The sequence below is a fragment of the Salvelinus alpinus genome, chromosome 6, assembly GCF_045679555.1.
Source record: "Salvelinus alpinus chromosome 6, SLU_Salpinus.1, whole genome shotgun sequence".
NCBI classification, from domain to species: domain Eukaryota; kingdom Metazoa; phylum Chordata; class Actinopteri; order Salmoniformes; family Salmonidae; genus Salvelinus; species Salvelinus alpinus.
The window spans coordinates 21,095,096-21,117,006 of record NC_092091.1 but is presented as its reverse complement, the minus strand read 5'-3'; the positions used below and the strand labels follow the sequence as shown (position 1 = coordinate 21,117,006).

The 21,911-nt window shown below is 43.2% G+C and overlaps 1 protein-coding gene across 1 annotated transcript in view; it reads left to right on the top strand.

Annotated features, from left to right (window-relative positions):
* The window catches only part of LOC139578338 (transmembrane protein 59-like), a 35,021-nt gene extending 13,869 nt beyond the window's left edge, over window positions 1–21,152 (top strand). Inside the window, exons 5-8 of the mRNA XM_071405788.1 lie at window positions 15,799–15,904; window positions 16,497–16,617; window positions 16,738–16,855; window positions 18,608–21,152. Coding sequence (XP_071261889.1) covers window positions 15,799–15,904; window positions 16,497–16,617; window positions 16,738–16,855; window positions 18,608–18,766 — 504 coding nt within the window. The 3' untranslated portion in view covers window positions 18,767–21,152. The remainder of the gene's footprint in view (window positions 1–15,798; window positions 15,905–16,496; window positions 16,618–16,737; window positions 16,856–18,607) is intronic.
* Window positions 21,153–21,911: the final 759 nt, after the last annotated feature.

The window sequence follows — 21,911 nt, the reverse complement described above, 5'->3', positions numbered from 1 at the left end:
GCGAGCAGGCCTTTCTAATCGACCTGGCCCGGGTACCCTGGAAGGATATTGACCTCATCCCGTCAGTTGAGGATGCCTGGTCATTCTTTAAATGTTACTTCCTCACCATATTAGACAAGCATGCTCCGTTCAAAAAATGCAGAACCAAGAACAGATATAGCCCTTGGTTCACTCCAGACCTGACTGCCCTCGACCAGCACAAAAACATCCTGTGGCGAACTGCAATAGCATCGAAGAGCCCCCGCGATATGCAACTGTTCAGGGAAGTCAGGAACCAATACACGCAGTCAGTCAGGAAAGCAAAGGCCAGCTTTTTCAAGCAGAAATTTGCATCCTGTAGCTCTAACTCCAAAAAGTTCTGGGATACTGTAAAGTCCATGGAGAACAAGAGCACCTCCTCCCAGCTGCCCACTGCACTGAGGCTAGGTAACACGGTCACCACCGATAAATCCGTGATAATCGAAGACTTCAACAAGCATTTCTCAATGGCTGGCCATGCCTTCCTCCTGGCGACTCCAACCTTGGCCAACAGCCCCGCCCCCCCCGCTGCTACTCGCCCAAGCCTCCCCAGCTTCTCCTTTACCCAAATCCAGATAGCAGATGTTCTGAAAGAGCTGGAAAACCTGGACCCATACAAATCAGCTGGGCTTGACAATCTGGACCCCCTATTTCTGAAACTGTCCGCCGCCATTGTCGCACCCCCTATTACCAGCCTGTTCAACCTCTCCTTCGTATCATCTGAGATCCCCAAGGATTGGAAAGCTGCCGCGGTCATCCCCCTCTTCAAAGGGGGAGACACCCTGGACCCAAACTGTTACAGACCTATATCCATCCTGCCCTGCCTATCTAAGGTCTTCGAAAGCCAAGTCAACAAACAGATCACTGACCATCTCGAATCCCACCGTACCTTCTCCGCTGTGCAATCCGGTTTCCGAGCCGGTCACGGGTGCACCTCAGCCACGCTCAAGGTACTAAACGATATCATAACCGCCATTGATAAAAGACATTACTGTGCAGCCGTCTTCATCGACCTGGCCAAGGCTTTCGACTCTGTCAATCACCATATTCTTATCGGCAGACTCAGTAGCCTCGGTTTTTCTAATGACTGCCTTGCCTGGTTCACCAACTACTTTGCAGACAGAGTTCAGTGTGTCAAATCGGAGGGCATGTTGTCCGGTCCTCTGGCAGTCTCTATGGGGGTACCACAGGGTTCAATTCTCGGGCCGACTCTTTTCTCTGTATACATCAATGATGTTGCTCTTGCTGCGGGCGATTCCCTGATCCACCTCTACGCAGACGACACCATTCTATATACTTCCGGCCCTTCCTTGGACACTGTGCTATCTAACCTCCAAACGAGCTTCAATGCCATACAACACTCCTTCCGTGGCCTCCAACTGCTCTTAAACGCTAGTAAAACCAAATGCATGCTTTTCAACCGTTCGCTGCCTGCACCCGCACGCCCGACTAGCATCACCACCCTGGACGGTTCCGACCTAGAATATGTGGACATCTATAAGTACCTAGGTGTCTGGCTAGACTGCAAACTCTCCTTCCAGACTCATATCAAACATCTCCAATCCAAAATCAAATCAAGAATCGGCTTTCTATTCCGCAACAAAGCCTCCTTCACTCACGCCGCCAAACTTACCCTAGTAAAACTGACTATCCTACCGATCCTCGACTTCGGCGATGTCATCTACAAAATAGCTTCCAATACTCTACTCAGCAAACTGGATGCAGTTTATCACAGTGCCATTCGTTTTGTTACTAAAGCACCTTATACGACCCACCACTGCGACCTGTATGCCCTAGTCGGCTGGCCCTCGCTACATGTTCGTCGTCAGACCCACTGGCTCCAGGTCATCTACAAGGCTATGCTAGGTAAAGTGCCGCCTTATCTCAGTTCACTGTTCACGATGGCTACACCCACCCGCAGCACGCGCTCCAGCAGGTGTATCTCACTGATCATCCCTAAAGCCAAAACCTCATTTGGACGCCTTTCCTTCCAGTTCTCTGCTGCCTGCGACTGGAACGAATTGCAAAAATCTCTGAAGTTGGAGACTTTTATCTCCCTCAACAACTTTAAAAATCTGCTATCCGAGCAGCTAACCGATCGCTGCAGCTGTACATAGTCCATCTGTAAACTACCCACCCAATTTACCTACCTCACCCCCCATACTGCTTTTATTTATTTACTTTTCTGCTCTTTTGCACACCAGTATCTCTTCTTGCACATGATCATCTGATGATTTATCACTCCAGTGTTAATCTGCTAAATTGTAATTATTCGATTTATTGCCTACCTCATGCCTTTTGCACACATTGTATATAGATTCTCTTTTTTTTCTACCATGTTATTGACTTGTTTATTGTTTACTCCATGTGTAACTCTGTGTTGTCTGTTCACACTGCTATGCTTTATCTTGGCCAGGTCGCAGTTGCAAATGAGAACTTGTTCTCAACTAGCCTACCTGGTTAAATAAAGGTGAAATAAAATGTAAAAAAATAAAATAAAAAATGTGGAGCTATATACGGGGAGTACCAGTGCCAGATCAATGTGGAGCTATATACAAGGAGTACCAGTACCAGATCAATGTGGAGCTATATACAGGGAGTACCAGTACCAGATCAATGTGGAGCTATATACAGGGAGTACCAGTACCAGATCAATGTGGAGCTGTATACAAGGAGTACCAGTACCAGATCAATGTGGAGCTATATACAAGGAGTACCAGTACCAGATCAATGTGGAGCTATATACAAGGAGTACCAGTACCAGATCAATGTGGAGCTATATACAGTGAGTACCAGTACCAGATCAATGTGAAGCTATATACAGGGAGTACCAGTACCAGATCAATGTGGAGCTATATACAGGGAGTACCAGATCAATGTGGAGCTATATACAGGGAGTACCAGTACCAGATCAATGTGGAGCTATATACAGGGAGTACCAGATCAATGTGGAGCTATATACAAGGAGTACCAGTACCAGATCAATGTGGAGCTATATACAGGGAGTACCAGTGCCAGATCAATGTGGAGCTATATACAGGGAGTACCAGTGCCAGATCAATGTGGAGCTATATACAAGGAGTACCAGTACCAGATCAATGTGGAGCTATATACAGGGAGTACCAGATCAATGTGGAGCTATATACAAGGAGTACACGTACCAGATCAATGTGGAGCTATATACAGGGAGTACCAGTGCCAGATCAATGTGGAGCTACAGTGGGGAGAACAAGTATTTGATACACTGCCGATTTTGCAGGTTTTCCTACTTACAAAGCATGTAGAGGTCTGTAATTTTTATCACAGGTACACTTCAACTGTGAGAGACGGAATCTAAAACAAAAATCCAGAAAATCACATTGTATGATTTTTAAGTAATTAATTTGCATTTTATTGCATGACATAAGTATTTGATCACCTACCAACCAGTAAGATTTCCGGCTCTCACAGACCTGTTAGTTTTTCTTTAAGACGCCCTCCTGTTCTCCACTCATTACCTGTATTAACTGCACCTGTTTGAACTCGATACCTATATAAAAGACACCTGTCCACACACTCAATCAAACAGACTCCAACCTCTCCACAATGGCCAAGACCAGAGAGCTGTGTAAGGACATCAGGGATAAAATTGTAGACCTGCAAAAGGCTAGGATGGACTACAGGACAATAGGCAAGCAGCTTGGTGAGAAGGCAACAACTGTTGGCGCAATTATTAGAAAATGGAAGAAGTTCAAGATGACGGTCAATCACCCTTGGTCTGGGGCTCCATGCAAGATCTCACCTCGTGGGGCATCAATGATCATGAGGAAGGTGAGGGATCAGCCCAGAACTACACGGCAGGACCTGGTCAATGACCTGAAGAGAGCTGGGACCACAGTCTCAAAGAAAACCATTAGTAACACACTACGCCGTCATGGATTAAAATCCTGCAGCGCACGCAAGGTCCCTCTGCTCAAGCCAGCGCATGTCCAGGACCGTCTGAAGTTTGCCAATGACCATCTGGATGATCCAGAGGAGGAATGGGAGAAGGTCATGTGGTCTGATGAGACAAAAATATAGCTTTTTGGTCTAAACTCCACTCGCCGTGTTTGGAGGAAGAAGAAGGATGAGTACAACCCCAAGAACACCATCTCAACCGTGAAGCATGGAGGTGGAAACATCATTCTTTGGGGATGCTTTTCTGCAAAGGGGACAGGGCGACTGCACCGTATTGAGGGGAGGATGGATGGGGCCATTTATCGCGAGATCTTGGCCAACAACCTCCTTCCCTCAGTAAGAGCATTGAAGATGGGTCGTGGCTGGGTCTTCCAGCATGACAACGACCCGAAACACACAGCCAGGGCAACTAAGGAGTGGCTCCGTAAGAAGCATCTCAAGGTCCTGGAGTGGCCTAGCCAGTCTCCAGACCTGAACCCAATATAAAATCTTTGGAGGGAGCTGAAAGTCCGTATTGCCCAGCGACAGCCCCCAAACCTGAAGGATCTGGAGAAGGTCTGTATGGAGGAGTGGGCCAAAATCCCTGCTGCAGTGTGTGCAAACCTGGTCAAGAACTACAGGAAATGTATGATCTCTGTAATTGCAAACAAAGGTTTCTGTACCAAATATTAAGTTCTGCTTTTCTGATGTATCAAATACTTATTTCATGCAATAAAATGCAAATTAATTACTTAAAAATCATACAATGTGATTTTCTGGATATTTGTTTTAGATTCTGTCTCTCACAGTTGAAGTGTACCTATGATAAAAATTACAGACCTCTACATGCTTTGTAAGTAGGAAAACCTGCAAAATCGGCAGTGTATCAAATACTTGTTCTCCCCACTGTATATACAGGGAGTACCAGTGCCAGATCAATGTGGAGCTATATACAAGGAGTACCAGTACCAGATCAATGTGGAGCTATATACAAGGAGTACCAGTACCATATCAATGTGGAGCTATATACAGGGAGTACCAGTACCAGATCAATGTGGAGCTATATACAGGGAGTACCAGTACCAGATCAATGTGGAGCTATATACAAGGAGTACCAGTACCAGATCAATGTGGAGCTATATACAGGGAGTACCAGTACCAGATCAATGTGGAACTATATACAGGGAATACCAGTACCAGATCAATGTGGAGCTATATACAAGGAGTACCAGTACCAGATCAATGTGGAGCTATATACAGGGAGTACCAGTACCAGATCAATGTGGAGCTAAATACAGGGAGTACCAGTACCAGATCAATGTGGAGCTATATACAAGGAGTACCAGTACCAGATCAATGTGGAGCTATATACAAGGAGTACCAGTACCAGATCAATGTGGAGCTATATATAAGGAGTACCAGTACCAGATCAATGTGGAGCTATATACAGTGAGTACCAGTACCAGATCAATGTGAAGCTATATACAGGGAGTACCAGTACCAGATCAATGTGGAGCTATATACAGGGAGTACCAGTACCAGATCAATGTGGAGCTATATACAGGGAGTACCAGTGCCAGATCAATGTAGAGCTATATACAGGGAGTACCAGTGCCAGATCAATGTGGAGCTATATACAGGGAGTACCAGTACCAGATCAATGTGGAGCTATATACAGGGAGTACCAGTACCAGATCAATGTGGAGCTATATACAGGGAGTACCAGTACCAGATCATTGTGGAGCTATATACAAGGAGTACCAGTACCATATCAATGTGGAGCTATATACAGGGAGTACCAGTACCAGATCAATGTGGAGCTATATACAGGGAGTACCAGTACCAGATCAATGTGGAGCTATATACAAGGAGTACCAGTACCAGATCAATGTGGAGCTATATACAGTGAGTACCAGTACCAGATCAATGTGAAGCTATATACAGGGAGTACCAGTACCAGATCAATGTGGAGCTATATACAGGGAGTACCAGATCAATGTGGAGCTATATACAGGGAGTACCAGTACCAGATCAATGTGGAGCTATATACAGGGAGTACCAGATCAATGTGGAGCTATATACAAGGAGTACCAGTACCAAATCAATGTGTAGCTATATACAGGGAGTACCAGTGCCAGATCAATGTGGAGCTATATACAGGGAGTACCAGTGCCAGATCAATGTGGAGCTATATACAAGGAGTACCAGTACCAGATCAATGTGGAGCTATATACAGGGAGTACCAGATCAATGTGGAGCTATATACAGGGAGTACCAGTACCAGATCAATGTGGAGCTATATACAAGGAGTACCAGTACCAGATCAATGTGGAGCTATATACAAGGAGTACCAGTACCAGATCAATGTGAAGCTATATACAGGGAGTACCAGTACCAGATCAATGTGGAGCTATATACAGGGAGTACCAGTACCAGATCAATGTGGAGCTATATACAGGGAGTACCAGTGCCAGATCAATGTAGAGCTATATACAGGGAGTACCAGTGCCAGATCAATGTGGAGCTATATACAGGGAGTACCAGTACCAGATCAATGTGGAGCTATATACAGGGAGTACCAGTACCAGATCAATGTGGAGCTATATACAGGGAGTACCAGTACCAGATCATTGTGGAGCTATATACAAGGAGTACCAGTACCATATCAATGTGGAGCTATATACAGGGAGTACCAGTACCAGATCAATGTGGAGCTATATACAAGCAGTACCAGGACCAGAACAATGTGGAGCTATATACAGGGAGTACCAGTACCAGATCAATGTGGAACTATATACAGGGAATACCAGTACCAGATCAATGTGGAGCTATATACAAGGAGTACCAGTACCAGATCAATGTGGAGCTATATACAGGTGGTACCAGTACCGATCAATGTGGAGCTATATACAAGGAGTACCAGTACCAGATCAATGTGGAGCTATATACAGGGAGTACCAGTACCAGATCAATGTGGAGCTATATACAGGGAGTACTAGTACCAGATCAATGTGGAGCTATATACAGGGAGTACCAGTACCAGATCAATGTGGAGCTATATACAAGGAGTACCAGTACCAGATCAATGTGGAGCTATATACGGGGAGTACCAGTACCAGATCAATGTGGAGCTATATACAGGGAGTACCAGTACCAGATCAATGTGGAGCTATATACAGGGAGTACCAGTACCAGATCATTGTGGAGCTATATACAAGGAGTACCAGTACCATATCAATGTGGAGCTATATACAGGGAGTACCAGTACCAGATCAATGTGGAGCTATATACAGGGAGTACCAGTACCAGATCAATGTGGAGCTATATACAAGGAATACCAGTACCAGATCAATGTGGAGCTATATACAGGGAGTACCAGTACCAGATCAATGTGGAGCTATATACGGGGAGTGCCAGATCAATGTGGAGCTATATACAAGGAGTACCAGTACCAGATCAATGTGGAGCTATATACAGGGAGTACCAGTACCAGATCAATGTGGAGCTATATACAGGGAGTACCAGTACCAGATCAATGTGGAGCTATATACAAGGAGTACCAGTACCAGATCAATGTGGAGCTATATACAGTGAGTACCAGTACCAGATCAATGTGAAGCTATATACAGGGAGTACCAGTACCAGATCAATGTGGAGCTATATACAGGGAGTACCAGATCAATGTGGAGCTATATACAGGGAGTACCAGTACCAGATCAATGTGGAGCTATATACAGGGAGTACCAGTACCAGATCAATGTGGAGCTATATACAAGGAGTACCAGTACCAGATCAATGTGGATCTATATACAGGGAGTACCAGTACCAGATCAATGTGGAGCTATATACAAGGAGTACCAGTACCAGATCAATTTGGAGCTATATACAGGGAGTACCAGATCAATGTGGAGCTATATACAGGGAGTACCAGTACCAGATCAATGTGGAGCTATATACAGGGAGTACCAGATCAATGTGGAGCTATATACAAGGAGTACCAGTACCAGATCAATGTGGAGCTATATACAGGGAGTACCAGTGCCAGATCAATGTGGAGCTATATACAGGGAGTACCAGTGCCAGATCAATGTGGAGCTATATACAAGGAGTAACAGTACCAGATCAATGTGGAGCTATATATAGGGAGTACCAGTACCAGATCAATGTGGAGCTATATACAGGGAGTACCAGTACCAGATCATTGTGGAGCTATATACAGGGAGTACCAGTACCAGATCAATGTGGAGCTATATACAGGGAGTACCAGTACCAGATCATTGTGGAGCTATATACAAGGAGTACCAGTACCATATCAATGTGGAGCTATATACAGGGAGTACCAGTACCAGATCAATGTGGAGCTATATACAGGGAGTACCAGTACCAGATCAATGTGGAGCTATATACAAGGAGTACCAGTACCAGATCAATGTGGAGCTATATACAGGGAGTACCAGTACCAGATCAATGTGGAACTATATACAGGGAATACCAGTACCAGATCAATGTGGAGCTATATACAAGGAGTACCAGTACCAGATCAATGTGGAGCTATATACAGGGAGTACCAGTACCGATCAATGTGGAGCTATATACCAGGAGTACCAGTACCAGATCAATGTGGAGCTATATACAGGGAGTACCAGTACCAGATTAATGTGGAGCTATATATAGGGAGTACTAGTACCAGATCAATGTGGAGCTATATACAGGGAGTACCAGTACCAGATCAATGTGGAGCTATATACAAGGAGTACCAGTACCAGATCAATGTGGAGCTATATACAGGGAGTACCAGTACCAGATCAATGTGGAGCTATATACAGGGAGTACCAATACCAGATCAATGTGGAGCTATATACAAGAAGTACCAGTACCAGATCAATGTGGAGCTATATACAGGGAGTACCAGTACCAGATCAATGTGGAGCTATATACAGGGAGTACCAGTACCAGATCAATGTGGAGCTATATACAAGGAGTACCAGTACCAGATCAATGTGGAGCTATATACAGTGAGTACCAGTACCAGATCAATGTGAAGCTATATACAGGGAGTACCAGTACCAGATCAATGTGGAGCTATATACAGGGAGTACCAGATCAATGTGGAGCTATATACAGGGAGTACTAGTACCAGATCAATGTGGAGCTATATACAGGGAGTACCAGTACCAGATCAATGTGGAGCTATATACAAGGAGTACCAGTACCAGATCAATGTGGAGCTATATACAGGGAGTACCAGTACCAGATCAATGTGGAGCTATATACAGGGAGTACCAGTACCAGATCAATGTGGAGCTATATACAAGGAGTACCAGTACCAGATCAATGTGGAGCTATATACAGGGAGTACCAGTACCAGATCAATGTGGAGCTATATACAAGGAGTACCAGTACCAGATCAATGTGGAGCTATATACAGGGAGTACCAGTACCAGATCAATGTGGAACTATATACAGGGAATACCAGTACCAGATCAATGTGGAGCTATATACAGGGAGTACCAGTACCAGATCAATGTGGAGCTATATACAAGGAGTACCAGTATCAAATCAATGTGGAGCTATATACAGGGATTACCAGTACCAGATCAATGTAGAGCTATATACAGGGAGTACCAGTTCCAGATCAATGTGGAGCTATACACAGGGAATACCAGTACCAGATCAATGTGGAGATATATACAAGGAGTACCAGTACCAGATCAATGTGGAGCTATATACAGGGAGTTCCAGTACCAGATCAATGTGGAGCTATATACAGGGAGTACCAGTACCAGATCAATGTGGAGCTATATACAGGGAGTACCAGTACCAGATCAATGTGCAGAGGTACGAGGTATTTCAGGTAGATATCACAGGAGGCTACTGAAGGGAGAGCGGCTCATAATAATGGCTGGAACGGAGCAAATGGAATTACCACGAGGCTGTTCTCCCCAATTAAGGTGTCACCGACCTCCTGTGGTAGATACAGTGTATGTACATGAAGGCAGGGTACAGTGACTGGGCATCAGGATAGATAATAATAAGAGTAAAACAAAGAACAGAGTAGCAGCAGCAAATTGTGTGTGTTTGTGTGTGTGTGTGTGTGTGTGTGGGGGGGGGTTTTGTGTGGGAGTGTCAATGTAATGTGTGTCAGCGAGTGTGTGCATATATAATCTAGTGAAGGGCTCTCCAACCCTGTTCCTGGAGAGCTACCAACCTGTAGGTTTTCGCTCCAACTCTAATCTAGCACACCTGATTCTAATAATTACTTGGTTGATAAGTTGAATGAGGTTAGTTACAACTGAGGTTGGAGTAAAAACCTACATTAGGGTAGCTCTCCATAAACAGGGTTGGATAGCCCTGCGCTAGTGAGTGTGTGTAGGGTCAGTGCAAGATAGCTGTACTGACTTACTCTAGTTCTGGTTCCATTAATTGACTATTTATAGCAGTCTGGCTGTTTAGCAGTCTTATGGCTTGGTTGTTGAAGCTGTCTCGGAGCCTGTTTGCCAGACGGTAGCAAAGTGAACAGTCTATACTTGGGTGGCTGGGGTCTTCGGCAATTTTTTGGGCCTTCCTCTGATACCTGATATAGAGGTGGAGAGCCCTGCGATTGTGGATGGTGCAATTGCTGTACTAGGCGGTGATACAGCCCAACAGGATGCTCTCAATGGTGCATATGTAGAAGTTTGAGGTTTTAGGGTCCAAGACAAATTTCTTCATCCTCCTGAGATTGAAGAGGAGTTGTTGCGCCTTCTTCACCACACTGTCTGAAGGGATCATTTCAGGTTGTCAGTGATGTGCACTCCTAGGAACTTGGAGCTTTTGACCGTCTCCACTGCGGCCCCATTGATGTAGATGGGGGTGTGCTCTCTCTGCTGTCTCCTGTAGTCCACAATTAGCTCCTTCGTTTTATTGATGTTGCGGGTGAAGTTTTTTTTCTGGCACCACTTCACCAGGGCTCTCACCTCCTCCCAGTAGGCTGTCTCATCGTTGTTGGTAGTCAGTGTAACTGACAGTTAACCTGTCAGTCTATGTCGTTGTTTTTGTTTGAATTCTTTCTGTGTTCGCTATGCAGGGGAAATGGTAAGACAAGCAGAACTTGCTAAGAACTGTTGTAACGGGGATTATTATCGTAGAAACACACTTTTGGAGCGAAGGCAATCCCACACTGTGTTAGCTAGGTTTTTCGTGTATTCAGTGTAGTTCGTAACGGTTGAAACGTGTATGTTAGGATGGTAACGTTATAATAATTTAAATATGAAGTGTGAATTCATGCCAGGAATAAGAAGTGTAAAGTTTTTGATTTCCTCCCTTCTGTAATAAGCAGCCAATGAGGTATTTTTCCTTTATTCATGTGTTTAATCTGTTATATCTACGGCTAAACTGTTTTTATGTATGTAAGCGCTTCAGAGTCATATCAAGCTAATAAGTCACTCATAAGACAAGAAAGTTTATAAGAGTGTGCTTAACTGTATGTTCATTTACTTTAGAGTTCTCACGGAAGGTGATAATTCTGACTAAAACTACAGAATAAAACCGCCAGTTAAAATCAAGGAACACTTGTGCTCGTGGTTACTGGAGGGAGCTACAATCAGGCCTACCACTGTTGTCGTCACCACAACCTGATCTTATAGTTTCACTTAGGAATTTGCCGTAATTGGAGGAACGTCGATTTTTCTTACCCTTTAATTCAGCGTGGTTACAGTGTTAATTCTGCGTGGTTACAGGGTTAAAACAGAAACAACTCATAGGGTTAAGTTTAGGTATTAATTCTGAGTGGTTAAGGTTAGGGCTATGGTTTGGGGAAGGCTTAAAACATCATCAAGTACTCTCCCTGCTTGCTAGAGAATTGTAAACTGCTGTGGTGCAATCGTCTAAGCAGTGCACTCTGGCTCTGAGCCTAGTGCTCTGCCATAATTTTTGGGGGGTGAGGGGGGGGGGGGCATATATTGACGTCCTCAGAACCTTTTCAAACATCCGAAATCGACGGTTCTTTCTTGTGACCAGTCTGGTCAGCAAACTTGATGATTGAGTTGGAGACGTGCATGGCCACGCAGTCATGGGTGAACAGATAGTATAGGAGGGGGCTGAGCAGCACGCACCCCTGTGGGGCCCCCGTGTCGAGAATCAGTGTGGTGGAGGTGTTGTTACCTACCTTCACCACTTGGGGTCAGCCCGTTAGGAAGTCCAGGAACCAATTGCACAGGGAGGGGTTCAGACCAAAGGCCCTGAGATTAATGATGAGCTGGGAGGGCACTATGGCTTTGAAGGCTGAGCTGTAGTTTATGAACAGCATTCTTACATAGGGCAATGCAATGCAATAGTGACTATGTTGTCCGCGGATCTGTTGGAGCGATATGCGAATTGTAGTGGGTCTAGGGTGTCAGGTAAGGTGGAGATTATATAGTCCTTAACTAGCCTCTCAAAGCACTTCATGATGACAGAAGTGAGAGCTACGGGGCGATAGTAATTTAATTCAGTTACCTTGCTTTCTTGGGTACAGGAACAATGGTGAACATCTTTAAGCAAGTGGGGACAGCAGACTGGGATATGGAGAGATTGAATATGTCCGTAAACACTTTAGCCAGCTGGTCTGCACATGCTCTGAGGACACGGCTGGGGATGCCTTCTGGGCCGGCAGCCTTACTGGATCATTGCCCTCCCCCGCCTTTCCTTCGGCAAAACAGATCACGTCTCCATTCTGCTCCTCCCCACCTATAGGCAGAAACTTAAACAGGAAGCTCCTGTGGTAAGGACTGTTTAACGTTGGTCTGACCAATCGGAATCTATACTACAAGATTGTTTTCATCATGCGGACTGGGAAATGTTTCAGGTCGCCTCTGAGAATAGTATCAACGGAGCATGCAACTATGGGGCAAAACAGACGCCCTTGACTTAGATTGTTGACAACATGTAAACTACACTGAACAAAAATATAAACGCAACATGTAAAGTGTTGGTACCATGTTTCATAAGCTTAAATAAAATATCCCAGAACATTTCCATATGCACAAAAAGCTTATTTCTTTCACATTTTGTGCACAAATTTGTTTACTTCCCTGTTAGTGAGCATTTCTCCTTTGCCAAGATAATTCATCCACCTGACAGGTGTGGCATATCAAGAAGCTGATTAAACAGCATGATCATTACACAGGTCCACCTTGTGCTGGGGACAATAAAAGGCCACTCTAAAATGTGCAGTCTTGTCACACAACACAATGCTACAGATGTCTCAAGTTTTGAGGGAGTGTGCAATTGGCATGCTGACTGCAGGAACGTCCAGAGAATCGAATGTTAATTTATTTTCCATAAGCCGCCTCCAACGTCGTTTTAAAGAATTTGGCAGTACGTCCTACTGAACTGACAACCGCAGACCACGTGTAACAACGCCAGCCTAGAACCTCCACATCTGGGTTCTTCACCTGCGGGATCGTCTGAGACCAGCCACCCTGACAGCTGATGAAACATTTGCCCAACTGAAGAATTTCTGCACAAACTGTCAGACACTGTCTCAGGGAAGCTCATCTGCATGCTCATCATCCACACCAGGGTCTTGACCTGACTGCAGTTAGGCTTTGTAACTGACTTTAGTGGGCAAATGCTCACCTTCGATGGCCACTGGCACGCTGGAAAAGTGTGTTCTTCACGGATGAATCCCAGTTTCAACTGTACCAGGCAGATGGCGTATGGCGTCGTGTGGGTGAGCAGTTTGCTGATGTGATCCTGAGGCCCATTGTCGTGCCATGTTTTAGCATGATAATACATGGTCCCATGTCGCAAGGATCTGTACACAATTCCTGGAAGCTGAAAATGTCCCAGTTCTTCCATGGCCTGCATACTCACCAGACATGTCACCCATTGAACATGTTTGGGATGCTCTGGATGGATGTGTATGACAGCGTGTTCCAGTTCCCGCCAGTATCCAGCAACGTACAGCCATTGAAGAGTAGTGGGACAACGTTCCAAATTCCACAACAGCCTGATCAACTCTATGTGAAGGAGATGTTTCACACTGACTGGTTTTCTGATTCACGCCCCTACATTTGTTTTAAGGTGTCTGTGACCAACAGGTGCATATCTGTATTCACAGTCATGTGAAATATATAGATTAGGGCCTAATGAATTATTTCAATTGACTGATTTCCTTACATGAACTTTAACTCAGTAAAATGTGAAATTTTAAATTGTTGCATGTTGTTTCATTTTTTGTTCAGTAACTTTTTTGTCTCCAATGTTTATTGAAAACATAAAGACATTTGCACAATGAGCACTTGTCTCAAATAGATCGTTACAGTTGTTGATTAGCGAGCTAGTGGGTTTTTGACATATTAGCACTGACATGAAATCAGTCAAAACACCTCAAAACAAGATGAAACGAGTCACTTGCGATTCCCCACATGGCAGTTTATTGTCATTGTTGCTAAACTGGTCCTCCAGAAAACAACTTTTGCCCCATTGAAAGTGCGCATCGTTTTCATGACTTTGTCAGCTATCCCATCTCTACACTGACTCTGTAATTATGTTTATCTGGAATTGCATAGAGGATGTTGTTCCCACTCTGGCGATTAGAATTGATCAAAACCAAAAACCGTGGATAGATGGCAGAATTCGCACAAAACTGAAAGTGTGAATCACCACATTTAACCATGGCAAGGTGACTGGGAACATGGAAGTGCAGACCAGCTACGACCTCTGTAAGGCAATCAAAGAGGCAAAACGGCAGTACAGGAACAAAGTGGGGTCGCCATTCAGCGGCTCAGACACGAGAAGTATGTGGCAGGGACTCCAGACAATCACGGATTATAAAGGGAAGGCCAGACGCCGACGCTTCGCTCCTGGACCAGCTAAACGCCTGCTTCGTCCGTTTAGAAGAAGACAACATCAAGCCGCCGACGCATACATCCATCCCCTTGCAGTCCTCCTGCTGCTGAGAGCGCCGAGCGGTGATGCTGCCTCCGTCTTGTTGTTGGGAAAGGTTCAGTAGAGGGTAACCAAAATCCAATTTTAATGAGTTCTCCAGGGTAAGCCAGAAACACTGTCCCCATAATGAAAGGCACAATAAGGCCTCTGCCGAGAGAGCTGTGTGTGTGTGTGTGTGTGTGTGTGTGTGTGTGTGTGTGTGTGTGTGTGTGTGTGTGTGTGTGTGTGTGTGTGTGTGTGTGTGTGTGTGTGTGTGTGTGTGTGTGTGTGTGTGTGTGTGTGTGTGTGTGTGTGTGTGTACACACAGGGATTAAGTCTGTCTTCACACAAGTGATGCACGTTCGCTCACGTACTGTAGGACACTGTTTTTAAGGCCTCTTTTCAGACACTTTCTCCAGTCAAGTGGCCTTTTCACTCCCCTCAGAGAGGGTAAATGGTTGTGCTCTTGAGCAGCCAACCAACAGACTCCACAATGGGCAACAAGGGTGTCCTTTAATGAAGTAAGACAGAAAGAAATGCTGATTTAAAACTCCACTGGTGTGCCAAAGAACAATCCATACAATCTGCTCATTAGAATCTACACCTGAACTGCCATTATAAGGTGGGAATAGATTATTACATTTTGGTACTGTTTGGAAGTTCATTTTAGTTCATCTGTCTTCATTTTACAGATGGCTGAGGTATACATTGCCTGGCTTGCAACAGAACACATTATGTGAAAATACAATGTTCTCCTATAATTAGCGAGTTAATTTGGCAGTATTCTCTATACCTAAGTCTACAGGTATGTCTATTTCTCTCTGTCGTTTAGCTGTTCATTGAGTATTCTTAGTCCAGGCTTTTTTATGGTTTAACCTCACTGTGTTAAACAGATCATTTTCTGTCTCTTTCTCAGTGAAATTACTGCATGTAATTACTAGTTCCTGAATTGACTTTGTTTGTTGTTCCTCCCAGAGCCAGCCGGAGATCGAGTACACTCTGCCGGAGCTGCAGGCTCCCCGCTCCAATGTGGCAGACAAGCCCTGGCCACAGATTCACTCCCACACACAGAGACCCCATGGTGAGACCCCATGGTGGCATGCAGCTCTGTCACACACTGACACCCATAATGTACAAAACATCATAAGACCCGTAGGACAGGGATCCCCAACTTCTGACCTGTGAGCCGAATTTGGCTCGGGGGTGAATTTATTTGTTTAATTTGCAAAAACAAAACTCGTTTTTCATTTTTGGACATTAAAGACTGTCAAAACACCAGGAAATCAGCTCCAAGTTATTTTAATTTTGGAAATCTGTTCTCAAGTATTTCCATGCAGAAATAGAGACGTGTTCCTATCCCAATGTAAACAACGTTTGAAATTATAATGTTTTTGTCAAATACTATATCCGTTTGTGCTTCTTGCAGTCAATTTGCAGTGTACAAATTATTTGAAAATTATGTTCCGGCCCCCGGATCATCTGCTGAAGAAAAATGGGCCCCCGGCTGAATGTAGTTGGGGACCCCTGCTGGAGAATATATAGTATACAATGCATTAAAGGAGGATTACATTGAATTGATTATGCTTTATTGATCTCCAGAGGAGTGAAATTAGGTTACATTTGTTACACTTCCTCATAAAGTCTGTTGCTCATTAGTATTCACCTCTGTGCAGGTGTGAAAGGACATGGGGAGAAGGTAGCAGCCAAGGTGGGAGGCAAGGGCAAGCACCCAGCAGTCCAGCAACATACTGAAGACCCAACCGCTGAACATGACTTCCTGGGATGCATGTCAAGGTGAAGAGATATTGAACAAGAATAGTAATCTGCCCATATCAACCCATTTGGGCCCTCTGATTTAGAGGTCCTCTGAGTTGTATTGCCTGTATCATTACCTAATCCTCCCCTTTCTCTCAGGCGCTCTGGGCTGCCTCGTTGGATCTTGGCTGCCTGTCTCTTCCTGTCCATCATGGTGATGTTGTGGCTGAGCTGTGCCAGCCTTGTCACTGCACCAGAACAGCACATCAAAACACAAGTAAACACATTGGTCATAAAATGTTATCTGATTTTCATCTAAGTCACAACAATAGACAAACATAGTCTGCTTAAACTAATAACACACAAACAATTATACGTTTTCGTGTCTTTATTGAACACACCGTGTAAACATTCATAGTGCAGGGTGGGAAAAGTATGTGAACCCTTGTATTTAATAACTGGTTGACCCTCCATTAAATAACCTCAACCAAACGTTTTCTATAGTTGCGGATCAGACCTGCACAATGGTCAGGAGGAATTTTTGACCATTCCTCTTTACAAAACTGTTTCAGTTCAACAATATTCTTGGGATGCCTGGTGTGAACTGCTCTCTTGAGGTCATGCCACAGCATCTCAATCAGGTTGAGGTCAGGACTCTGACTGGGCCACGTATTTTCTTCTGTTGAAGCTATTCTGTTGTTGATTTCATTCTGTGTTTTGGGTCATTGTCCTGTTGCATCACCCAACTTCTGTTGAGCTTCAATTGGCGGGTAGATAGCCTTACATTCTCCTGCAAAATGTCTTGCTAAACCTGGGAATTAATTTTTCCGTCGATGATCGCAAGCTGTCCAGGCCCTGAGGCAGCAAAGCAGCCCCAAACCATGATGCTCCCTCCACCATACTTTACAGTTGGGATGAGGTTTTGATATTGGTGTGCTGTGCCATTTTTTTCTCCACACATAGTGTTGTGTATTCCTTCCAAAAAACTCAACTTTAGTTTAATCTGTCCATAGAATATTTTGTCAGTAGCGCTGTGGAACATTCAGCTGCACTTTTGCAAACATCAGACGTGCAGCAATGTTTTTTTGGACAGCAGTGGCTTCTACCGTGGTGTCCTCTCATGAACACCATTCTTGTTTAGTGTTTTACGTATCGTAGACTCGTCAACAGAGATGTTAGCATGTCCCAGAGATGACTATAAGTCTTTAGCTGACGCTCTAGGATTCTTCTTAACCTCATTGAGCATTCTGCGCTGTGCTCTTGCAGTCATCTTTGCAGGACGGCCACTCCCAGGGAGAGTAGCAACAGTGCTGAACTTTCTCCATTTATAGACAATTTGTCTTACCGTGCGTGGATTGATGAACATCAAGGCTTTTAGAGATACTTTTGTAACCCTTTTCAGCTTTATGCAAGTCAACAATTCTTAATCTTAGGTCTTCTGAGATCTCTTTTGTTCAAGGCATGGTTCACATCAGGCAATGCTTCTTCTAGCAAACTCAAATTTTGTGATTTTTTTCTAGGGCAAGGCAGCTCTAACCAACTCCAATCTCGTCTCATCGATTGGACTCCGGGTTAGCTGACTTCTGACTCCAAATAGCTTTTGGAGAGGTCATTAGCCTGGGGGTTCACATACTTTTTCAAACCTATGTACACTGTGAATGTTTAAATTATGTATTCAATATAGACAAGAAAAATACAATAATTTGTATGTTATTAGTTTAAGCAGACTGTGTTTGTCTGTTGTTGTGACTTAGATGAAGATCAGATCAAATTGTATGACCAATTTATGCAGAAATCCAGATAATTCTAAAGGGTTCACCTACTTTTTCTTGCCACTGTATGTTGTCTTGCAAAAAACCCAAAAACATTTTATGATATGTTAGTGCTTAAGATCCCGGACTGCATCTTTAATTGTAAACTCACTCAAGTGTTATCTTAATTAACATGTGTTTACCTGTGCGGGAATTACTCCTAGAGACAATGGGAACATTTCCATCGATTTTAATGAATAACTGATTCCTTTTTCCAGCTGAGCATCAACGGAGACAAGGAGTTTCTTGATGACGTCCAGAAGGTCAACCCCTACCATCTGACCCCTGTGATTGCTGTAGCCATCGACCAACCAGAGGAGAGCGAGGAGGCAGGACCACTTCCAGTCAAGGTTGACATCAACAAGACATCTCTCTAGGGGACCAATGGGATAGGATCAGTGCTTTCTGGGGTAACCATTTCGTAAAACCTCCCTCAGTAAAAGATGGAGAACAGAAACACACCAACACTCACACCAGATTTTCTATACATGCATGGCACCATCCCTTCACAACAGGTTTGTCCCGTCTTTCTCTAGCGAGTCTGCCCATCAGATGTTAGCCTGTTGTGCTTGTCTCTGTGTAGAATACTGATTTCGTAGATTCATGCTGTCCATTGTTAAACCTCACTAAGAGCTTCGAGATCAAATTGTCACCACCTTCTTGTACCTATCATTTTATACTTGACACTGCAATTGCTTAAGACTTATTTAATAGACAGTTTAACTATTAAATGTAACTACTTAGATCTGCCTGTGAGAGAGTTAAGGAGAACAGGTGAATGAGCGCTGAAAGCTTTCCAAGCTTTTGATGTACAAGGGGATAGAGAAAGGACACACAGGGATTCAAATTGAAGGGGAATAACTGTTTTCCTCATGCTCTTACATACTTTTGGAATTAATTGGTGATTTGCAGAGAAATAAAAGCAATTGAGATGTTCAAAATGCTTTCAAAGGTATCTTGTGAACGCTGCAGGAGACAATAGCTACCAGTGTTCACCTTTGATGCTTTGTTTGATGTGTTTGAGTTTGACTGATGTCAACTGTGAGAAGCAAATATACATTATACATCTCATTTTCCTCACACTGAATGAAAGAGAATTCTCAGATCAGATTAAAACCTCTTAAGAATTGGCCACTTTTTTCCCATTTTTGCCTAAAATGACATACAAAATCTAACTGCCTGTAGCTCAGGCCCTGAAGCAAGGATGTGCATATTCTTGGTACCATTTGAAAGCAAACACTTTGGGGTTTGTGGAAATGTTAAAGGAATGTAGGAGAATATAACATTATATCTGGTAAAAGATAATACAAAGAAAAAAACAACTGTTTTCTTTGTAGTTTTTTGTACCATCATCTTTGAAATGCAAGAGAAAGGCCATAATGTATTATTCCAGCACAGGTGCAATTTAGATTCTGACCACTAGATGGCAGCAGTGTGTGCGCAAAGTATTAGACTGATCCAAGGAACCATTGCATTTCTGTTCAAAATGTGTATCAAGACTGCCCAAATGTGCCTAATTTGTTTATTAATAATTTTTCATGTTCAAAACTGTGCACTCTCCTCAAACAATAGCATGGTATTATTTCACTGTAATAGCTACTGTAAATTGGACAGTGCAGTTAGATTAACAAGAATTGAAGCTTTCTGCCAATATCAGATATGTCTATGTCCTGGGGAATGTTCTTGTTACTTACAACCTCATGCTAAACACATTAGCCTACATTAGCTCAACCATCCCGCAGGGGACCCACCAATCCTGAAGAAGTTTTGAACACTCCATTTCATTGAATTCAGACATTTGGCAGACAAAGGAATTGTGCTCAAATTATGTTGGCTGGGTCACCCACAGTAAGTGTGTGTGTGTGTGTGTGTGTGTGTGTGTGTGTGTGTGTGTGTGTGTGTGTGTGTGTGTGTGTGTGTGTGTGTGTGTGTGTGTGTGTGTGTGTGTGTGTGTGTGTGTGTGTGTGTGTGTGTGTGTGTGTGTGTGTGTTTGTGGAAAATCAAAACAGTGCTTGGTGTATTTATTTATTTATGCCTTTGTGTATTTATTCAGAACCAATAACATAAGGTACCTGTTCGATAGTGTAATTGAAGTGCTATGTAAATGCTCATCTATCCAAATCTTTCCTATTGTTATGACTGTAATAAAACATTGTAGCCCTTTTTCCAGATTTGAAAAGAGACTAATATTAAGACTAATATTATTGTGTTATTATTGTATCTCCTCAAGAGTTAGACCTATTAGCTCTGAAATGTGTCATGCACTTTCTAGGAGTTGATGGTTCTGTGTTCTATACGAGCTCATAATGAAGGGATGACCAATGTGATGCGCAATGCAAGGCTTTTAGAATAGACCTTTGTTTTCAAGTTACACAGTCAATGAGATTTCACTTCTCTCCTCAGTGATGTTGATGTCCAGTTGAGCTATATTTAGATTTTGCCTAGTCACAGTGCATGCTAGTATGCTACAACACATTACATTAAACCACCCATCTCAGTAGCAGGGAACTAATGTAGACTTGTGATTTTTGTGTTTCTATTTAAATGTTGTATAGAATGTTATGATAATAATCTCATGATTTAAGTTTGGGAAAGAAACAAGATGGATATATCTATAAACCATTCAATATCAGTCCTGGTTCAAGTGAAAGTTCATGTAGAAAGTGATAGGAGTTTCAAACTGTAACGGTTCCTTTTTATCGATTTGTTTTCAATGAAATTATATACGACATGATGAATAAAGTGTTTTCATGTTAAACATAATGGAGATTACTTTGTGGGTTTTATGTCAGTACACATGTATCTCATCTATGCATGATCAATTATGGAATGACTTGTACTGGTAGTTCCATTAAGATTTAAGATGTTCTTATACCATATTAATGTAAGAAATATCTTTCCACTTCCTTCCATAGATTCAAATTGTTCATTAAGGATATTAAATATCAACAAGAGATCAATATAATCACATACTTGTAGGTCATACACCACTAGTATTTTCGATTTGTCAATTCACTATTGTTCTTTTTTGGTTTTAAAAACCTACAAAACTTTTCATGTACTTTTCATCTCCCCAGACTGGCATTGTGTCTGTGTGTTATTTCAATCTCTGCACTCACATGAGAGACATTTTAGTTGCAGGGACTGAGGGAGCCCTACCAAATGCATCTGGAACTCATTTGAAACCCTTCTGTCCAGACAAAAGACACACAGTGCTGGGTGGCTGAAATGTAAAGGGTCAACTTATTGATTTTTTTTATAGCTTGTTCTCATGGATACTAGTTCAGAATAAACTCCAAATTATTATCATTATACACTTAAGAATGAATGGGTGGAAAATCTAGAGACCATTGGCATTTTTATCCACATGGTGGCGCTAAAGCTCCTCACTGTTTTCATTGTGTCTATTTAGCTGTTCTTGCTTTGTGCATTCTGATTCAAATGATACTGTCGGTACCCAGTCCAATAATGTAATTCAATCTTTCAACAGGTTATATTCAAACATCATGTTTTGTTGTTTGA